Here is a 23,000-nt window from a genome sequence, read left to right as displayed (position 1 = left end):
TACCACAAAGTTGACTGGATTTCAATTCTCCTCAACTCTACTCTATTTTCGCCACTCCTCGCTGATTATCGCTGCCGGCTCCCATTGAAAATGAATGATGCCGGCTACTTTGACCCTCTCGCCACCTTTGGTGTGAATGCACAGTATTACAGTTAAAATCAGGATTTTAATTATAGGCCAAATCGCCCAGCCCTAATATAAACACAATTTTACAGCATATAAGCATACAAGTTTCAGACGGTATAATAACCTTGGATTAAAAAAGAAAAAAAAAACATTATCACAGTATTGTTATTACTGCTTTAAAAAATATTCTTTTTAAATGTCTGGGTAAAAAAAAAAAAAAAAAAAAAAAAAAAAAAACTTTGTCCCCCTTTAAACACAATATATTTAATTTTTTTTGAAAAAGTTTTATATTTTGGGACAGTAAACATGTCAGGCTAAGTAATTCAAATGAAACATTGACTTCTGCTGTTTCATTAGTTTAAAAAACACAGATTTCATTATACATTTTAAAATAAAATAATCGGATACCTTTTCTGCTGAAGATACTGTTGTCCTAAAAAAACTAAAAGTGAAAAAAAATACTTACACATTACACTTACAAATAAAAATACTCTTACACATAACTTAGGAACGGTATTACAGAAAATTTTGGCAGTTTTAAAACCTTTACTTTTCCAAACCGCTGTATACCTAGAAACGGTTATCGTCACTAACTGGGATACAAGTGTAAAGTGCTTAAAAATACACAAGGCTTTTTATTGTTATGGGGTAAAATAAATAATATTACAATTGTGGGCTGTAAATGAAAGTCATGCTAGTTTCCACAAACCGTATTGTTTCCTGTCATTGTTCACTTAAATATACTATTATAACAGGAACTTACTTTATAAATTTGCTTACATACCATGTAATTTGCAGGCTGAATTCTAAAACACTGCCAAATTAATAATGAAGTCACAAATTTTAAACTCAAAGTAGCTTTACAGATTTTAACAGTTCCTCATTGGAAAACATGCAGTATGTATAAACCACTTCATCTGGGACTTTTGATTTCCAGATATATGTGTCTGCAGACCATACAAATCTTTTTATAGTGCGCATTAACCTAATAAAAGATGTATGATGGTGTATGTAACACATACCGAAGCGTCTCTCTCAGCGCCTCAGTCTTCCTTTACCTGCTCCTGACTGCTGCCTCAGCTCCTTCCTGAGAACGAACGCGCTCACGAGCGAGAGCAAGAGAGAGAGAGGACTAATGAGGGAGAGAGGGGGTGTGTGAGAGGGAAAAGATGCTGAATCCTGGTTGGCTGGAGAGTAGAGGCTGACTCAGTGGATCTGGAAGAGCAGCGTGTGACAGATGCAATTCTCATCCCAGTCCTCGCCATCAGACCAGAGGCTTGTTCGCCATTGGCCCCGTTCATTGGAGCGCTGCGCTATAACACCATGCTTTCCTCTGCCAGACCCAGCGGAGCTCTCTCACTAGCGCGTATCACTTGCGCAACGAGCAGCCCAGACACACTTCAGCCCAGCGCAGAGAGCCGAGACTGAGCAAGAGGAAAGAGCTGCTCCGCACGGAAGGTGAGAGAACGGGAAAAACACACTGCTGGAGGATACCAGAACACGTCAGAGAGAGCTGCAAAAAGTGACAACAGCAGAGCCAGCTACAAGGTTTGAGGATTCGAGAGGATGAGGGAACACGCTTGCTCCGTTCCTGACTGAGAGGAAGTGAGCTTGTGTCTGAAAGCGAGAAACAAAAGGTTTGTTGGGTGGACTTGTTTCCTTCTCTCTCTCGGCTAGTGCATGGAAGCTTCGGGTCCCCCATGGCGTGTTATTATATTGTCATCAGCTCCACGCATCTCAGCAATGGACACTTTCGAAACATCAAGGGAGTTTTCCGAGGTCCCCTCTGCAAGAATGGCAGCAAAAACTTGGTAAGTACTCTGTCTTTTTTTATGAATGTGTGCTTGGTCATGTGCTTTGCTTTCGTGGTGTTCCCTCTTGAAACTTTGGTAACACTTTATTTTGATGGTCCACTTGAGTATAAGCAGACTGTCTGCTTAATTTCTGTTGATTCAGACATATAACAGACATTTAACTGACTATAAGAAACTTACCAAGTACAATTTACACTAACCCTAACAGTCTACTTATAATCTAATGAGAATTAGTTGACATGTAGATGCACTGTAACTTAAATTCAACAAACACACCATCAAAATAAAGTGACTAAAACTTTTTAGCACTCTGTACGGTATACATGAGACCGTGATTTACTATACAGCATAGAAAACTTGGTGCAACTCCTAAAAGGATAGTTTTGTTTGTCTGTATCAATGTATTTATCTGGATTTGGGGATGTTAAACGCTATTTTTAAGCTGAATGAAACCAGATTTTCAATGTGTGATACATCAAATTGTTTTTATAATGACAGATTATTAGTTTTACAGGAACGCTGTGAATAGCGTTGCTTCAGGAATCATATGATGTTCAGCACTTCCTGTTTACAAGGAAAGTTGCAGTTGGAAAAAGTGAGTCCGGCTCTAGTCTATGACCATAACTAAATTCCTAACAGATGGACGGGGATCAAATTAATCTCTACTCACAGTCACGGCCTGGGATTTAGTCTAACCGTACTTTTCTGGCCTTGCCCTCTAAATAATCCCTGTTTTTGCTTGCGCAAAACTGCCTCACAAAGTCTCTGCTATAAACCCGGCATATCTGGGGCAGCACAAAGGGGAATTTTAAAACAGAATCAGCGTTAGTAAAATATTATTTTTCATAATTACTCTAAGAGCCTCCTGAAGATTGTTTTTCAATTCGTCGGGCGAGTTAAGCAGGATTATAAATACAAAGTAATACGAGGAATGATGCAGCCGTACAGTGTAATTTAATTAAAGCGCTCGGCTGCTAAAAGGAAGCATCTTTTCAAAGCTTTTAAATGCACAAGTGGAAATTTCACACTGCCTTCCTTCTCAAGCTTTCCCGTGTCATCTCTGCCAGTTGGGGGGAACAGAGATTTCTTGACAGCAGCCTCCTCCTTTCAAAAGAATCAAAAATGATTGGAGATGAAATATTGAAGCTCTTGGCTTGGGATCAAGCGCCGATGCTGCTCATCTGCCTCCCGCCTCCAGCTGAAAGGCTAATGCTGAGGGAACGTTCGGGTGGCGTAACTGCGAATGCAGCAACAGATTGTTTCTCAAAGTAAAAATGAGGTTTCGATGGCAGTCATTGACTTAATCTCAATGCAATTATCAGATTCGACACAAATCCCAGTCTGTTGCGGGGTGAACCTGCTGTCGCTGCATGTAAAATTACGGCGGAGCACTGTGTGCATCACCGCTCTGTAACACACAGTAAATTCGGTTCATTACTCCCGCCGCTGCATAGAGCAGCTGTAAATCTCATATACTCGTGCACACACGCACTCACTCTCTCAGATGTATGGCTATGAAAGGCAGACTAAGAAAGCTGTGCTTATCCCAGCGCTGGTGCAGTGCCATCTGGCTCCCGTTCCTGGTGCAGTGATATTTTAGTCCAGAAGAAAAGCTTTGTGCTGTAGAACATTTGTTCAGCCGAGGAAAGGAGAGGAGGAAGGATAATAACGATGTCGCTCTGAGAGTGTGAGGGCTCCTGTAGTCACACTTACGCTACGGTGGACTTTTTTGCAGAGCCACTCAGTGAAATCCATCTTTGTAATTTGAGGCGCTTGTTCTCCCGGCTTTCTCTGCACATCTGAGGGCTCGGTTCAGATGAAAGAGTTTACTTGTTGATAATGTGGTAAACAAAGTTGTACAGGAAGGAAATGGAAAACAAGACAAGTCGTGTGTGTCTCTGTTGAATGACCCTGAACGTGGACTTTACTGGCCCTTACTGGTTTGTTTATAACATTAGAAAATTGCATAATAGAGTTTTAATGCTGCTTAACGACTTGAAACAGTTGTTCCTTGTTATCATTTATTCACTTTAATCATTACTTTGTGTTGTTGTTGTTGATTATTATTATTATTATTATTATTATTATTATTATTATTATTATTATTATTATTATTATTATTATTATTATGCCATCATTCTATTTATTATTACCAATTTACAATGTGTATTAACAAAAGATATATATACTGTATATATAATTAAATTACAGTATTTTTGTATATTGTTATTATTATTATTATTAATATTAATATTACTTTGCTAATGTTCAGTTTATTATTACAATTTACAATGTGTATAAATAAAATAATTATAATAAAATTACAGTATTTTTGTATATTACTATTATTATTATTATTATTATTATTATTATTATTATTATTATTATTATTATTATTAATATTATTATTACTTTGCAATGTTCAGTTTATAATTAACAATTTACAATGTGAATAAATACAATAATTATAATTAAATTACAGTATTTTTTGTTTTATTATTATTATTATTATTATTATTTTGCCTTCACTGAGGGCACTATTATCTATTTAAAATGTGTATAAGTAAAACAATTAAAATAAAATGACGCTCACTTTTGTTATTAATATTATTAGTACATTTAAAAAGCCATTTTTATGAATTTGTGAATGCATACAATATTATTTATTTATTATTTTGCTTCACTTTTAGTGTTGTTTATTTATTTATTTATTTTTGTATCTGTGTGGTCATTGTAATAATAAGCTTTGCTTCATTTTGCTTTTTGTTTTACTTGTTCAAATGTATTTTGTGATTTAGCTTTGTATAGCTCTTTGCTTTTGTAACCCAGGTGCCATACGGCAGTAAAAATCTTATCCTACTGAATGAATTCAGCTGAATGAGTACCTGTTTGGAGTTCTGCCATGTCACTGTACACCTATAAAGTCAGACAATGAACGAGCACCAGAGCCTGAGCAGAATTTTGCTCCTTGCTTTAGCGACCATGAATATTCATATCAACGAGGTTATTTCAACGCTCATATTGATTTCTTCACAGTCGCTGCTAAGTCAGCCCGTCTCCCCGCTGAGCCGTGATGTGAGCATCCATTTCCACTCAGTGATGCCCCTTTCAATATTCTCATTACACCAAATATCTACACAGCACATACATAGCCACACTGCCTCTATTGGCAGACACATGACACCACAAATAGATAATAAAATCAGGATTATCTATAGCTCACCCTGCAACACAAAACCATTCATTAAGATATTTTTCTGTGAGGGTGGGGCAGGGGGATACATGAACGAATAAGCTATTGCTGTAGAGCAGAAATGCCCAAACTAGGGTCAAAGTTGGTCAGCGGTAACCTTTGATTTGGCTCGGCATCCAATTCAAGTAGAGATGGAGAATAAAGGCGATGGTTTAGAGATTGTCAATTCAAACTGAATGTAATCCTTTGTTTGTTTGTTTGTTTGTTTGATTGTTTGTTTTATTGTTAAAAGTGAAATGAAATTGATTGTTTCATTTAAATTGTGTAAATTAATCAGATTTTGCTTAAATATACATACTGTTACCTGACAATGCAAGACTTTGATGAGCAAATCAAGTCAATGGCAGATTCTGCTTGACCTGTGTATTCAGCATTGAACTCCACTGTGTTATAAATGTGATTGTTTATGTTTTTTTTTATTGCCAAACGTTATAATTTGAAAAGTTATGCTGCTTTATATAATACAATTTAAGGTAATATTTTCTGTTTATTTTGAAATATTCTGAAATAAACTAGGAAATTACCCATTGCAACTTTGATGTAAAATAGTTTGGAATATTTAATTTTGGCCCGAGGCCCTAAATGATATTTGGTTTTTGGCCCTTCATACAAAAAAGTTTGGGCACCTCTGATCTAGAAAATTGGACTTGTTAGGATTGGACAATATTTGGTCAACTATTTGAAAATCTGAGGATTCAAAACATAAATATTGAGTAAATCACCTTTAAAGTTTGTCCAAAGAAAGTTTTTAGCAATGCGTATCAATAATACAAAGTTATGTAATTATAATTTATGGTAGGACAATTGAAATGTGTCTTCATGGAACTTGATTTAATGCAATGATTTTTGCATAACAGTAAAGTCGTTAATTTGACTCTAATATACTTCTGCAGCTTAAAGGGATAGTTCACCCAAAAAAGAAAATTACCTCATCCTTTTTTTTAACACAATGCTGGTTACTGGAACCCATTGACTTTCTTGTAAGAAAATAAAAACGGAAGTCAATGGGTCCCAGAAGTCAATGTGGCGAGGCATAAGTAATTAAAGAAGTACACACCTAAACGACTATGCCACCCGGTTACGGCAGAAACAATAATATTAAATAGCCACCTAGGAGGGGTGACGAGGTGGCGCAATGAGTAGAGCTGTCGTCTCACAGCTAGAAGGTCGCTGGTTTAAACCTCGGCTGGGTCAGTTGGCATTTCTGTGTGGAGTTTGCATGTTCTCCCCATGCTCGCAGGGGTCGCGTAAAACAAATGCTGGATAAGTTGGCGGTTCATTCCACTGTGGTGACCCCAGAATAATAAAGGGACAAGCTGAAAAGAAAATGAATAAATGAATAGGCACCTAGGCTCATAGTAAAAGCAGAGTGAGAATGGAGACGTAAACAAGAAAAAAAAATCACTTTATTGAAATACAAAAAATAAACTGTACAAAATCTATTTCTTTTGCATGGGATAACATCTAAATGCAAAATTTACAAAAAAAAAAAAAAAAATTAGACAACAATAATCCAGAAAAATAAAGCAGAGTACCAGCAGAGTTTGCAAGTGTAACCACAATAAACACAATAAATACCTTGTGAATACACAGCAAACGTATTCCACACAGTAAAATCTATTTAGCACAACACTCAGTATACACACACACACACAACTGCAATACACCCACCTGGGTCCCCCCATAAAAAACAACTATGTTTTAAAAAAAGTGTATAAAAACATAAATACAAAAAAGACTAATGAAATGTAAACCACACGGAATGTACAAAAAATTAAGTAAAGAATCTATTAAAGAAAAAATGTAAATCACAACCAAGAATAAAAACTAATTAGAATAGACCTAAAAGAAACAATCACACAAATGCAAAACGGAACAATCACAATGCAAATAAAATAATCCAGATGGAAAGTAATAAATGAATATACAAAAAACGATCACACAATGAGCCTCTGACAAAACAGCAGCGCTGCCACCGCAGTAGTAAGACTCAGCTACTAATTTTAAAACCTCTGTGCACACAGTCTCCTGTTGGCACAAAGCCACAATTTACAAATAAGAAACAAATCAAAACTAAAAAACGCTCCATCATATGCACAGATGCTAGAACATGGCATCACTCTTTAGGCATCAAAAGTTATTAGTAAACACTAAATCGTAAGTCTTTGATGCACATCATGGCAGGTAGTACTGTAAGTGCACCGAATCAACAGCATCTGATGCAGCTGAGGATCAAACCAGTCAGTCCATGCTACACATACACAACAGTTACTCCCAAATGTACTAAAGTATATGTACTCCTGCACTCACTGTCACTTCCAACCAGAAGAGTTTACCCATCAGAAAAAAAGGATGGCAAAACTGTTGACACATACAGAGTTACCAAACATCCTCAATTTTTATACTTCCTAACAGGAATCTGATACAGTAGAAGTCAGAATTATTAGCCCCCCTGTTTATTTTTTTCCCAATTTCTGCTTAATGGAGAGAAGATTTTCTTAACACATTTCAAAATATAATAGTTTTAATAGCTCTCATTTCTATTTACTGATTTATTTTATCTTTGCTATCATGACAGTAAATAATGTTTGACTAGATATTTTTTAAGACACTTCTATACAGCTTCAAGTAACATTTAAAGGCTTAACTAGGTTAATTATGTTAACTAAGCAGGTTTGGGTGATTGGGCAAGTAATTGTATATCGATGGTTTTTTTTGTAGTCTATCGAAAAAAGAATATATAGCTCACAGGGGCTAGTATTTTTTACCTTAAAATGTAAAAAAAAAAAATTTAAAATGTTTTAATTTTTTTTTTTTTTTATTAGCTGAAATAAAAAAAATAAGACTTTGTCCAGAAGAAAAAATATGATCAGACAAACAGTGAAAATTTCCTTACTCTGTTAAACATCATGTAGGAAATGTTAAAAAAAAAAAAAGAAAAAAAAGAAAGAAATTCAAAGGGGGGCTAATAATTCTGACTTCAACTGTAGGTTCGAAGACTTAACATGATCCAACATGATCGTCTGCTAGGTCCTCATAGGCTCAACAAATTAGACCAGCCAATAGCCATAAGGGCTATTCCACCCTGCTTCATCAACATTTTTCTAAGTATCTTCTTTTTTTTTTACAACAGAAGAAAGAAACTCATGCAGATTTGGAAAGAGAAAAAGATGTGTAAAGTCTAGCAGAATGAACGTTTTTAGTGAACTACCCCTTTAAGGCTGATTGTGTAGTTCAGGGTCACATACATGCACAGAAACAAATCCCTCTGTGCACCGTGATCTTGCTATCTTCATCCAAAACAGAAACGTCTGTGAAAACGCTAATCACCATCGCCTCTGTGCAAAAGCTGAGGCAGCAGCAGACCAGCTTTATAAAGAGACCAACACAGAGGGAGGAGAGGGACTGAAAAAAAGGGCAAAATGTTATTATGTTCCTCTTACCCTTTGTCTTCCCCTGCTGGGAAAGCTGCCCCGACAATTTGCATTGTAGGAGCACAATGCAAGTGCGCCAACAGAGTTGCTTCCTAATTGAGAATTACAGCTGAAATCCAGCTCTAGCAGTGACCAGGCCCGGCGCGCAAGCTCTGCTGCAGGGTAATTAATGGAGTGGCGCGGGCGATTAGCCTCTGCAACCTTTCGGCGCATTTTAGCACCCGGCCCCATCCAGGTGTGAGGAAGAATCGAGCGTTTAGATATCGCAGCACGCAGCATGCATTATTTACAGATGGGGAGAACCCAAGGCTTGTCATCACTGCCGAATGCAGACAGATGTAGTTAACTTTACACACGCCCGAGACTAACGTGTGGCACGCGCGCGCTCGGCTGATTAAAATTCACTCCATTCATGGCCTTCTGTTACTCATAAACGCCAGGTTCATTTAAATACCCTGAACGTGGCGTTTTGCCTTCTAGTGCTGCATCAATTTCATTTCACAGTGCTGTTAACTTTATAACAATGGAATCATTCTCTCTGAACCCTGCAGACACGCTGTTTGTTTCTTTGTGTGTCTCTGTGTGTGTGTAGTTTGGAGGTATTCACTGTGACAAATCAAATCTCTTGCCCTGGTTGTGTTGTTCTCCTCCTCTCTGCACAAAAGAGGCACGGTACAGATTCCAGGGGCCCTTATAAAAGTGCTAATCCCATGTTTTCTACTGACGGTGAACCCATTTTCACACTGATTCACAGAAAATACCCCATTGAATAAACTGTGTACTTAGACGGCACAAAGGCACAGCGGGGTTTCACTGTAGGCTCGCCGCTGAGGTATAATAGCACAATTACACAGTAGCATGGCAGCTTTACCCTTTCTCCATCCCGTATTGCTGCTCACCTGATGTTCGGGGATGAAACGTTGGTGCTGATCCTGCGCCGTCAACCTATTGTTGTCGTCTTAGGCTCATAAATATTTAAGTCTCCGGCCACAAGGATCTATAATTTACCTGCTGTTTCGTTGCAGAACGAGCGTCTAAGTCTGTGAAAGCTCTTTTCTGCTCCGTCTCCATATAAGCGCTTGAACTTTGCCAGGCATGATTTTTCTATGCGTCGGGAAGGTTTTGCACTCGTAAGCAGTGGAGTAAAAATACCCCGACAGCCCTGAGCTCTGGCCTCGTACAACTGAAGGGCAGTGTATAGTCAAGCCAGAGTTTCTGTCTCCTGAGAGACGTTTTGTGTCTTTCCATCCGGTGACACTTTCACGCTGACCCTGAGAGAGCTAGAGTTTTAAAGGAATACACTGTAGAAAAAATATAAATGTTTATATATGTTTTCTGTTATGCTTTCGAATGGCATTTTGGGACCTTGATCTCTGCTCCAACATTTTGTAATGTTGATTTTTTTTTAATGAAATGTAATGTAATGTGTATTTATAGAGCGCATTTATCATGTATAGCCATACACCTAAAGCGTTTCACAACCATGAGGGGAGTCATTAACCACCACCACCACCAGTGTGCAGCATCCACTCGGATGATGCGACGGCAGCCACATGACAACTGCACCAGTGTGCTCACCACACACCAGCTATTAGTGGAGTGGAGAGAGAATGATAGAACCAATTGGGTTGGATGGGGATGATTGGAAAGCCATGATCGGGCCAATGGGCTGACAAAGGGAATGTGGCCAGGTTACACTCCTACTCTTTATGTGGAGCGCCATGGAATGTTTAATGACCACAGATAGTCAGGACCTTGGATTAAAGACTCATCCGAATGACTCACTGGAAGTATGGTGTCCCCATCATTATACTGGGGAATTAAGACTCACACAGACCGCAGGTTGAGTGCCCCTTGCTGGCCTCACTAACACTACTTCCATCAGCAACCTAGTTTTCCCATGTGGAAACAAATGGAGAGTTTGTGAACATTTAGTATGCAAACTATTTACACAAAATATAAAAACAATTATTGTGACTTTTTTTTATCATGCATTTTATATGCATTGCAATACAAATATTTGAGGTCAGAAAGATTTTAAAGCAGTGAAATTATTTGTCAGTGACATTAAAGGCATTTGTAACTTTACAAGAGATTTCAAGCGTGTTAAACCTTTCTACTTTCTGTTAATAAAATAATCAAAAAACAAACATTTAGCAGCAAATATCACAGAGACAAGAATTGTGGCTTCTGAAAAATTAGCTTCTTTAATTTCAAATAAGAGTTGAAAATGATTCTCCTAAAAGCAAATTGATTTGCTTCATAACTTGTTTGTATTTGTGTGAACTATCACTTTCGACAATGCTTTTGTCCTGATGCTTAATAACAGAGAAGCCGAGTGAAATGCGTGGCATGGTAAATGCAGTGGAAACCAGAAGATACAGGTGCAGCGCTGGAAAGAAGAGCCCTGTGGTTGTGCCAGTAATTGAACGAGTCCCCATCGTTGCTCATAGCCACTCACCGCAATATGAGTGCTGAGAGCCTTTTAATGTTCCCCATTCCTTTGAGTGATATAATAATGCAGAGCATCCCAGCTGCCTCATCTCACTTGATTTGATACTTGATAGAAGTGAAGCGCTTTCCTTCTTCCTTTTCAAAGATACGTGCGGCAGACCAAGCAAGCACTGTAAACACCGAGAAGCAGTGCAGCAGCAGACCATCAGCTCAGTGCCGCTACATTTACACTAGATTACACTAGCACAATCGTTTTACCACCACAGTTACAGTACCTGGCATCCACACTACTTCAGAGTTTTTCAAGCATGAAAACGGGGTCCTTTGTTAGTGCCCGGAATCTGCATTAGTAAGAAAGCCAACACAGGCTCATTGGAGTCTACACTTTGATGAAACAGCAGAAATATAATTAAACATACGTTTGACTGCTGTTTAGATAAGATAAACGCCTCAGACAGTACGACTCCAACATCTTTTATATATTTTCATACTAATAATGATTGTGTCTTATTAAATACAGTGTCTTATTGTTAGGAAATAAAGGATCATCTTTACAGGGTTCTTTGAACAACACCTAATAAATATCACAAAACACCTTAACAGTGTCTATTATTTTTAATGGGATATGTTTGGCTCACATATCTAACTCTACAGTACACAGACAACTGGTATGGTCAGTTGTTGTATTTGTGATGCAGATCACTTAGGTTTGAGTCTGGTGAAGCACGGTTCCACAAAAGAGATAAAAGTAATGTATAGTCAAGGTAAAACTATGTGATCGTGTTCACTTTTCTCTTCTGCTTGCTTTTAGGAACTCTATTGGTTGGGTTTAGATCAGTAGCTATTTCCATCTAAAAATGCGAATTAACTTTATGCGCAAAACTGGATTGTTGCATAAAAGATGTACGAATAAAGCAGCGTTTACATCCAATCCGTGAAAGCGTACAAAATAGTCACTTCCTGATTAACTAACGCAAAATATCAACAGTAAAGACGAAATTTGCTGCGGTAGGAGAAGCTGCGTGAATCTTTTCTTCATTTAATAAATGCACCTTAGAAACAATCCTGACACACAGTGAGTGGGCTGTGGCATTTGAAGGCATGAGACGTGGAGCACAGACGCTTTTGATTCTAGAGGTTATTAATAATGTAATAACATTAATACTGAAATGGTTAAGTCATTTTAAAGTGACCAAAACAACGTTTCAGATGTTTTATAATGCACTCAGCCTGATAGCTTTTTCCTTCACACACAATATTTTATCATCAGACGATCTCTTATAACAAAATCACATGACTTTTTTTATTGTGCATACTGGAATTTGTTTGGTAAAAGTGTTTCCATTGTAGTTTATGCGCAGCTTTTGTAATCAAATAAAATGTTTATCCTACTCAGTTTAAAATTGATGCGCATCTTGGCGTTTCCATCAACCGTTTTTTTAATGTGCGTATCCAAAATAAGTATAAATGTATTTTACATTTTGCAAACAACATAGGCAGGGGCAAGTGTTTCCAATTAGCCTTGGCTGAAGAAAACCTTGGGGTTGCGTTTCAGTGTAGACACATCACAATTCAACATTTTGAAAATGCTACAGACCTTGTTTTAGTTTCAAAACTAAAAACGGCGCATCGCATTTCAGAGTACATGGACCAGAAAGTACACACGTCTAAGTGAATCTCAAGCATGAGCATATGATCATTATGCTGAGTTTTAAAAAGTTTTTCTTTAAACTTTTATGAAAACAGCTGCATTCATTCTGAATCGGTGGCATTTGCTTAGCTTTAATTCAGTTCAGTATACAGTTGAAATAAGAATTATTAGCCCCCCCCCCCTTTTGAAATGTTTTTCTTTTTAAATATTTCTTAAATGATGTTTAACAGAGCAAATAGATTTTCACCGTATGTCTGATTATATTTTTCTTCTAGAGAAAGTCTTATTTGTTTTATTCTGGCTAGAATAAAAGCAGTTTTTTTATAATAATAATAATTTTAAAAATTAGCCAGTTTAAGCTATATTTGTCAGTTATATAGCATTATCTGCTTTTTTGTTCTGTTCTAAATACGATTTCCTGCCAGCCTAACCTTATTTTTTTTCTCTCAATGCAATTCAATAGCAGTTATACTGAACAGTTTGTTTTATTTAATATGTGTATAAACCCTACAGTTTGGTGCAATTTATTTTTAGCTTATCCTAGCTTCTGTCATGTGTTTTTGGGTTGTGTAGTTTAGATGGATATGTTTTCTGAAACAAACTGGAAACACCAGTATTGACAAAAATGTTTTTTTTTTTTAAACTAAAACACACCACTGCACCTCTTTACTTGAACCGATCGCTGAGAGACCACCACCTCTGCCCTGTGTTTCCATTGAACACAGAAGTAACACTGGGAGTGAGTCCTCCAAGTGTCCACCATATTTCTGAGTTAAAAGTGTAGGTGTTCTGCCTCTTCTCTCTACCTCTGCTTTTATCTGTCTAGGATTCAGATACTTCAGCAGGCAGTGATATTATTAGAGCGCTGAATACTAGAGCCTTTGTCTTTGACTCAAGTCAATTAACTCCTGCTCTGCTCTCTTTCATTCTCTCTTTTCTCACTCTGCCTTGTAACACTCGCTTTTTTTCTCTTTCTAAATCCTGTTGCGTTCATTAGTATTCATGCTTAACGTGAGGTTGTAGTGCACATACATTTACATGCATTTGGAGAGACTGTAAATCTCAGGATATTCATGAACTGGTTGATTTGTAATGCAATATATTACTTAAATATAAATGTTTGCATTAAAACTAAAGAATAACACCATATTTCACTTAATTTTGACTTTTTATAAAATTTGGCTAATTATATGTTTTTTTTTTTTTTTTTGTAATTTGACTATTAATATTAGTTATATATTATGCTATAACTGTTATACTTTATTGGGACACACATGAACTTTGACAATAATTAAAACGGCAATTCAAAGTCCATTTTACTTCCGATTAGGATTCATGTGATGAACACATTGAGCATTTATAAAGGTCACTATCATACACAAGAGTCCACACTTAATACCGAATATGTCATTAATGAATGTGTTCTCTTGTAATGGTAACCTTGCAAAATCTTGTTAAGTTTTGTAGCTGTGTGAAAGTGTTTATTTTTTAGGATCCTGAGGATGTATATTTGAGTATGAAATGGGCACCAGCAATCCAAGACGATTGGGGACTGTAAGGTATTATTTTTTAATTTAATTTAATTTAATTTAATTTTATTTTATTTTATTTTATTTTATTTTATTTAATTTAATTTAATTTTATTTTATTTTATTTTATTTTATTTTATTTTATTTTATTTTATTTTATTTTTTATTTTATATATTTAATTATATTTAATTATTTTCTTATAATATTTTATTTTTGAAGACTTTTCATTTTTTTAATTATTTAATATATTTAAATATATTTTATTACAAAAATATTTATTTTTTAATTTAATTTATGGTATTTAATCAATTTATTTAATTTAATTTCATATTACATTTCAATATTCATATTATTCAATATATTTAAATATATTTTATTATTTTCTATTTTTTTAAAAGGACAAATTAGTTTTATTGTTTATATTATTTGACACATTTAAATAGTTTATTATTTTATTATACTATTTTATTCTATTATTTATAATATTTAATAATGTAAAATAATTATATCATTTATTATATAAAATATGTTGTATTATTTATATTTATATATTTAAATATATTTTATTTTGTTATTTTATTAAAATATATTTTTATTATTTATATTAATTAATACATGTAAATATGTTTTTATTATTTTATTATAACATTTCATTTATATTATTATTATTATTATTTCATGAAATTGTTATATTATTTAATGTATTTAAATATATTGTATTTTTTTTAGAAATTAAAGTATTATTTATATTAATTAATATATTTAAATATATATTTATTTGAATATTTTGTTATTTTATTAAAATATTTTTCTATTATTCAACATATTTAAATGTATTTATTTTCTATTTTATTAAAAGACTATGATTTGTAAGAAACAAAAACTGTGTAGCATTAAAACATTTCTTTACTGACACTTCTAATCAGTTTGATCATTGCTAAATATAACTACCTTTACTTAAAATAAATAAATTCATGAATAGCTAAAAATAGACTTAAAAAAATCCAAAAACTTGAAAGAATTGGTGTTACAAGGAAGTGATGTTAAAGACAAAGTAAACAGAAAGTGAAGACACTGCAATAATAAATAAGCACATACAGTACAGGAGTGCCAACCGCATATAATGCAGCAGATGATGAATTGAGGCAAATCGAGTGACTAGTTGTTATCCAGTGGTTCGTCTGAGATTGACAAAAAAGTCTGAGCAGGTTCACTCTGTGCTGCTGAATCATAAATGTCCCAGGGATTCCAGACTGATGGGAGTTACAATTTACTGTAAAATATAGCAGTAGCACATTTATAGCACCTTACATTGTCAGCAAGTAGCGCTCTATGCTGTTGTTGTAAATCTGAGTGAATAAATCTGTGACCTTATACTCTGGTTGCATTTTTTTGAGTATGGTGCAGTTTTTGATAAAGTGTGCTATGCGTCATTGTTTGCAAAAGGTGCTACAGTGCGCTAGTAATCCACTAATATTGGCACCCTTCATAGATATGAGTAAAGAAGGCTGTGAATGTGTCTTCATTGTTTAATCTTTTGCTCAACATATTATTAAACAAGCACAATTAGAATTCATATGTTGTGAAATAAAAATAATAAAGCTGTGATTTTTGGAAAAAGGTTGCCATGCTTCACAAAATGGGATCAAAATAGCAGAAACACTGAAAAATGCCCTTCTCCACCATCGGGGACATAATTGAGAAATTCCATTTAAATGGAAGTGTTATGAATCAGCCTAGGAAGATCTTTCATGGGGCTAAATAATATCCAAGAATCACAGCTGAAGAAAAGCTGCATTTTTGGGTCTTTAAAGCTATAATTCAACACTGCCAAAATCACCATAAATTATTTAGAAGGGTTTCCAGAAAAAAGAAAAGCCTCTTCTGTCATATTTATCTTAAATATTTTCAGAAATGTGATGTTTTACTTACTTACATATTTATTTATTTATTTATTTATTTATTAGGAATGCAAAACATAGGAAATATTGTAAATACAGTACACATAAACACCAATAGAACAGAAATAGAAATAGCAGGGATATGTATTAACAGCAATGACAATTAGAGTAATATTGGTCATATTTAAGATATGGCTGTCACAATTTTCTCTGCCTACATGAAGACAAAACCTGTTGTTTGACAATTCTAACAGGTCAACCATTTCATTTCCAGTGCATCTGGCTTTGTTTCCTCATTTTAGCCTTGTGGTCAAAAACTTGAGTGTGAGACTAGACAGTAGTCTAAAATTTAATAAGCAGATTGATTCTGGGATAAATCAAGCTTCTTTCTAAAGTCAAGCCCTTCCTAAACGTTTGGACTACTGTATAATGCACTTTATGTTGGAGTTAACCAGTCGTGTTTTCATTGTTTGCAGCTTGTGCAAAATGCTGCTGCTCGCATGTTAACTAACAGTCGGAAAAGTGTGCACATTACATCAATTCTCTACTCCATCCACTGGATCTCTGTTAAGTTTAGAGTTGATTTTAAACGTTTGATGTTTGTTTTTATTGACGTCAGAGGCCTTGCTTATGCTTATTTATACACAATTTCTTTATGTTATACATCTCTTTATGTTTTAATGTTTGTTGTATTTGAGTAATGTTTCTTGTATTGTTTTGCATTGTCTGCTTTTTTGTTGTGCTGTATAGTTTGTTTTTGCTTGTGTATAATTTGCTTTTGCTTGTGTAAAGCACTTTAGTCAACCCTGGTTGTAGTAAAGTGTGATATAAATAAAGGATGATTGATTGATTGATTGATATTTAAAGATTTAATTGGTACTTGAAATTATTATTAATAATAATAATAATAATAATAATAATAATAATACATGATTGGTAATGATAAAATTATTATTCTGTGAAAACAGCAACAGTAATATCAATATACTGTAAAACCCAAAAAAGTTAAGGTAACTAAAATTTGAGGAAACCGATTGCAACAAGCCATTTAAGTTCAAAAACTAATCCAAATAAGTACAGTGAACTTAATCCATTTAAGTAAATACAATTTGAGCAATTTGAGCACAGTAAAACTCAATAAATGAAGAAAACTCAAACCAACTGAGTACTGTAAAACCCAATAAGTTAAGGCAACTCAAATCATTTGAGGAAATCAATTGCAATAAACCATTTGAGTAAAAAAAAATGAATCTATACTGTGAACTTACTCCATTTAAGTTGAAGTAAAGAGGTATTTAATATCTTTAATAACTTTTTTCAAATGAGTAGAATTAACTTTCAGTGAATTTTGAGTTAACTACACTCATTTCATTTGATAAAGTTGACTGGGTTTTACAATGTAGTAACGAAGGTAATAACAACAATAATTATAATAATGATGTAATAACAATAGTAATAACAAAAAAAAGAATGACTTACACCCAAAACATGTCACATATGTCATATATTCTGTTCTTCTGTGTCAGGGATATTTTTTTGTAATGTTTAACAGGGTAAAGACAAAGTATTTTTTTTTCTTGTGGAGAAATGTGTACTTCTTTTAGTTGGGCTTTGAATAAATTCAGATTTTTTACAATAATTTTTAAGGTCAATATTATCAGGCCTCGTAAAATTTTATTTTATTTTATTTTTTTCCATTTGACTAATAAACAAAACACTGTTATCCAATAAATTGCCTAATATTTAACCTAATAAACAATTGCACTTCAAGCTGAATACGAGTATCTTGCAAAATAACTACCAAAATATGATATCAGTCAAAAACAAAAGACATTAGTTATCAGTAGGGCCAGACAGAATCTGTGGGCATTTTTTGCTATTTCTGCTGAGAATTTAGTAAAACGTCTGTGGATTTATTCAGAAATCTTTTGGGAGTAAAACGTATTATGTGAGATAAAAAATATAATAATTTTTTAACATTTATTTAATTTTTACAATCAAATCTAATTAGATCCACCTTTTTGGTAAACAAAGCAAGTGTTTTACAACATATTTACTAAAGGACAGAAAATATTACTTTACAGATTGTATTGTAAAAAAATAATAGTTTTTTATTAGTCAAAATATCTCTAAACCTAATATAAAAACTGAATAAATATAAAAATACCCACATTTACACAAATAAATAAATAGACTTGATGGGCTAAAAATCTGTCTATTTCTGTGCCCGCAGATTCCGTGTGTGCCTAGTTTTTAGACATTTTTGCTCAAATTTAAGAAAAGGACCATTTTCATTACAGAGCACTCTACAGTATATTAGGAGACCAACTAAATTAGGATAATATAATATAATATAGCAGATAAAACAAAAACTCAATACACAATGAAAGCTAATAAAAATAAAAATAAAATAATCCTAATCCTCACCACAAGCAGTTATTTCAATCACTAGTTGTGCTTCTTCTACTCCTACAGAGAGAGAGAGAGAGAGAGAGAGAGAGAGAGAGAGAGAAAGAGAGAGAGAGAGAGAGAGAGAGAGAGAGAGAGAGAGAGAGAGAGAGAGAGAGAGGCTTAAAGTCTCTGTTTGTGGTTGTTAATTATTCAAGTGTCGTCACCTTGGTCTCTGGGTAAAATGGAGTCAGGCTGTGGTGTCTGTGCCTGCTTTTCTCCTGCAGCCGCTCTTAATCTGCAATCATTTAGATCCAAGAGGCGGAGTCCAGGCCGTACTTAAGCTTCATATCCCACTGATTTATGATGAACTGATCAAAATACATCCATCAGAACTACCTAATCACCATAAACATTCACTACACTAAAATGCTGATTAGATACAGTATTTATTTTTTAGCCTGCAATTTCAGAGCACTTTCCTGCCTTTATGTAGCTATTGAGTGTCGAACTGCAGTTTATGTGTGTGTGTGTGTGTGTGTGTGTGAGTGACGTTGTCTTGTTTTTTTCACTTCTCTTGTGTGTATTTGTGCACGTCGGTGTGTTTGTGTTGCAGACACATTTAAAATCTCTGGCAGGGTTTGCTGGAAGACTGAGCTCCGCATGTGATCGCTTTCTAATGATCTAAACGTGAGCTTATTGATGAAGGTCTACTGTGTGTTTAATGATCAGGAGGCATCAGGGAGAAAGAAAGAAAGAAAGAAAGAAAGAAAGAAAGAAAGAAAGAAAGAAAGAAAGAAAGAAAGAAAGAAAGAAAGAAAGAAAGAAAGAAAGAAAGAAATGTAATAAAAACAATATCTAAATTCTCTGAATATATTTTTATTTTTGACAGTGGTAAATTTGATTGGTGCTATATTTAATTTGCTTTTCATCCGACTTTTTAAATTAATGTGGTCAGTGCTTCCCACAGGTTTAAAATATATTTGGATTACAATACACCTTTTACCAACATTACATAAATAGTTAACTATATGCGACAAGCAAAGCATAATTTTTTTAACAATATTTTAATTTATTAAGAAACTGTTATACATGATTTTTTTTTTCAGTGGGTTAAATTATATATATATATATATATATATATATATATATATATATATATATATATATATATATATATATATATATATATATATATATATATATATATAGTAAAAAAAATGAAAATAATAATAATAAAAAATTGTGTCACTTAATATACCTGGGGGGCCCGCCCAAATAAAGAGTACATGTGGGAAGCCCTGGTGGTAAATAATTTAATATAAATCCATTATGCACATTGAACAGTTTAATGTAAGAAACTTTGTTAATCTTGGATTGTTTAGTTTGAGTTTTGCTTGCCTGCACATAAAATATGTTTTTAATAGATAATTTTCAAGGATGTAAACAAAAACAATGGTCCAATTTTGTCAAAATTGAGTCATTGCCATATTGTTATTAAATGAGAACTTATTTACATTATAGGATGCTTTTTTATAGGTTGCTGACATTTTAAGACTTTTTGTTTAAAAAAAAAAAGAAAAAAGTGTTACATTCTTTTTATACGAAATGCCGGTCACACTTTGCAATAAGGTTCATTAGTTAATGTTAAATAATGCATTTACTAAAATGAACAAACAATTAACAATACATTTACTACTGTATTTGTTCGTGTTAGTTAACGTTAGTTAATAAAAATACAGTAGTTCATTATTAGTTCATGGTTACTTATGGTGCATTAACTAATGTTAACAAGCATGGACTTGGATGTTAATAATGCATTAGTAAATGTTCAATTATGATTAATAAATGCTGTACATGTGTTGTTCATGATTAGTTCATGCTAGTAAATGCATTAACTAATGAACCTTATTGTAAAGTGTTACCGAAATGCCAAAACTTTGAAGCTCAATATTTTAAAATCATTCAGAACGGAGACAGAACCTTATAATTACAAGGTGACGCAATGACATGACGACATTGAAATGCCATACTAAACTGTTTACAGAATTTGAAGAGAAAGAAAGAAAGAGAGATAAAGAAAGAAAGAAAGAAAGAAAGAAAGAAAGAAAGAAAGATGTGACTTGTCATTTCAGCTTTGAAACTAATATTTTGAATAGACCATAATGTGTTGTAAAAAAGTGTTTATAAAAGTCTTTGAGCTCACTGACAGAATGACGTGATTATGTTTTTTTTTTTTTTATTATTTAAGTTGGTTTAGATGTATGTGCTTTTTAAATACAGTATTTATAACAGTAAAAAATGGCACTTTGCATGTTGTTCTAGCCAAGAACCACCCACTTCGACAGGAAGCAGCTGTCTGACAGACATGTGCAATGACCACAAGTACATTCTCGCTTTTTAAGGCTGATAAATCTGAAATCAATAGAACAACAGTGTGATGATGAATGCTAAATATATAGCACATTCAAATAATGTGTGCATCTATTATTACAAACTGGCAAAGCTGAGGACACTTAATAGTGTGTCATAAACAGATTAAAATGCTTGGATAAAATAAAATAAAATAAATAAAAATTTCTTTTAGAAAGTATTTTCACAAACTTTTGTTTTATTTGTTGTTTTTTCATTATATTATTTATTATTAGAATTGGCAGTAGTAGCATTACTATTAGTATTATAATTAGTAATAGTAAAATTATAATATCATAATTATGTCTAATACTACTATTATTAAAGAGCTATATGTACACAGACTTTTACTTTTCAGCCAGTTAGCCCAAGAGCTTCCGGTGAACTGTCTTTCCACTACGAAATTGACACTTTTAAGATTTGATTTCTTTAAAAATCTGCGATCTTCACTGCCTGTTAGCTATACGACATAAAGTGGATCTCAGATCAGACAAGGAGCACTGAATTAAATTCCATTTCCCCCCACCATGTCTTTAAAATATGACAGTTTATTTTACCCCAGTATTTTCAATGGAATTTCTGTGCTAGGCGAAGCAGTGGCGCAGTAGGTAGTGTTGTCGCCTCAAAGCTAGAAGGTCACTGGGTCGCTGGTTCGAACCTCGGCTCAGTTGGCGTTTCAGTGTGGAGTTTGCATGTTATCCATGCCTTCGTGTGGGTTTCCTCCGGGTGCTCCGGTTTCCCCTACACTCCAAAGACATGCGGTACAAGTGAATTGGGTAGGCTAAATTGTCCATAGTTTATGAGTGTGTGTGTGTGGATGTTTCCCAGAGATGGCTTGCGGCTGGAAGGGCATCCGCTGCGTAATAACAACAATTAAATGAATGCTTAGGTCTATGTAACTGTATGCATTGTAATTACATTACAACATCGATGCGGTAAGAACAACCTTATGAAATTGAAAATACTTTAACTTTAAACGGAAGTTTATTAATGCCTTTAAAACTTTTGCTGTGCATAGAGCCCATACTGTGAGTAATGCTGCTGCTACTACTACTACTACTACTACTACTACTACTAATACTACTAATAATAATAACAATAATAATAATAATAATAATAATGGAATGTGTTTAGGTATCATGCTCCATGACAAAATATTTGTAATTGTATGTTCAAATATTGTGAAATGTTAAATATGTAGGCTAATGGAAGTCTTCAGTGGAGTGCGTACAGCACCTTTTCCTTATCCACGAAAGTAACAGAGTAAAGTAAAGAGAAGTAAAAAGTTAAGAGGCCAATTAGAGGAGACTCATTCTTTATCCTCGTGATGCAGATGCTGTTTAACTGTTTTGTCGCTAGTGAAGCGTTCAGTTTTCCACTTACAAAGTCTGCTATGTAAATAGCAAATGCACCATGGCCTGATGCAACTGACTGAGACTCTGATTGGCTTAATGCACGTTATGCTCAAAACACACCCATAACTCATTAAGAGAATAAGCACAACCCTGTTAAATCATGCACTATTTTCTGTCCTTAAAAGAGCAATAGTGGGTTCAGACACACCCTTTATGCTTTTGCGTCATGCACTTTAGACTTTGCGCATAGATTGTTAAAATAGAGCACGTAGTATTGTTATCATTATTGACAACAGCTATGTATTTTTGTGTAAAATATTTTATATAATTTTTATTATTAAAAAAGGTCAAATGTACATTTCAATTTACAAGTTTTATATAATGTATCTATTTCTGCAATTAACTGAAGAAAGTCATACAGATAGCAAACTTTTAGATGACTGCGCTTGCTCTAAGTCATGCTATTGAATAACATTTGAAATGTGATGGTGTTTCGATCATGTTGGATCTCTTCCCCTTGATCCCTTCTCATTCTGAGAGAGCTGTGATCTACACTTTAGAGAAGAGAAACCCAGCAGTCTTTCATGTGGTAGCCATGGCGATTATTGACATTTAAATCCCTGTTTCAAAGCTTTAATAAACACCTAAGCAGATAACAAAGCCGTCCTTATTGAGGCTTGCT

The 23,000-nt window shown here is 34.1% G+C and overlaps 1 protein-coding gene across 18 annotated transcripts in view; it reads left to right on the top strand.

Moving 5' to 3' along the window:
* znf804a (zinc finger protein 804A) overlaps window positions 1-23,000 on the top strand; it is a 265,574-nt gene that overhangs the window by 138,319 nt on the left and 104,255 nt on the right. For 2 of the 18 annotated variants that reach the window (XM_073912060.1, XM_073912061.1), the window contains one exon: window positions 1,467-1,937. The exons of 15 other annotated variants lie outside the window; for them this stretch is intronic. In XM_073912060.1, the coding sequence (XP_073768161.1) occupies window positions 1,827-1,937 (111 nt within the window). In that variant the 5' untranslated portion in view covers window positions 1,467-1,826. 18 annotated transcript variants of the gene reach the window in all.

This window comes from Danio rerio, chromosome 9 (genome assembly GCF_049306965.1).
Source record: "Danio rerio strain Tuebingen ecotype United States chromosome 9, GRCz12tu, whole genome shotgun sequence".
NCBI lineage: Eukaryota > Metazoa > Chordata > Actinopteri > Cypriniformes > Danionidae > Danio > Danio rerio.
Note: the sequence above shows the minus strand (reverse complement) of the source record. Positions and strands in the feature narration are given on the sequence as shown.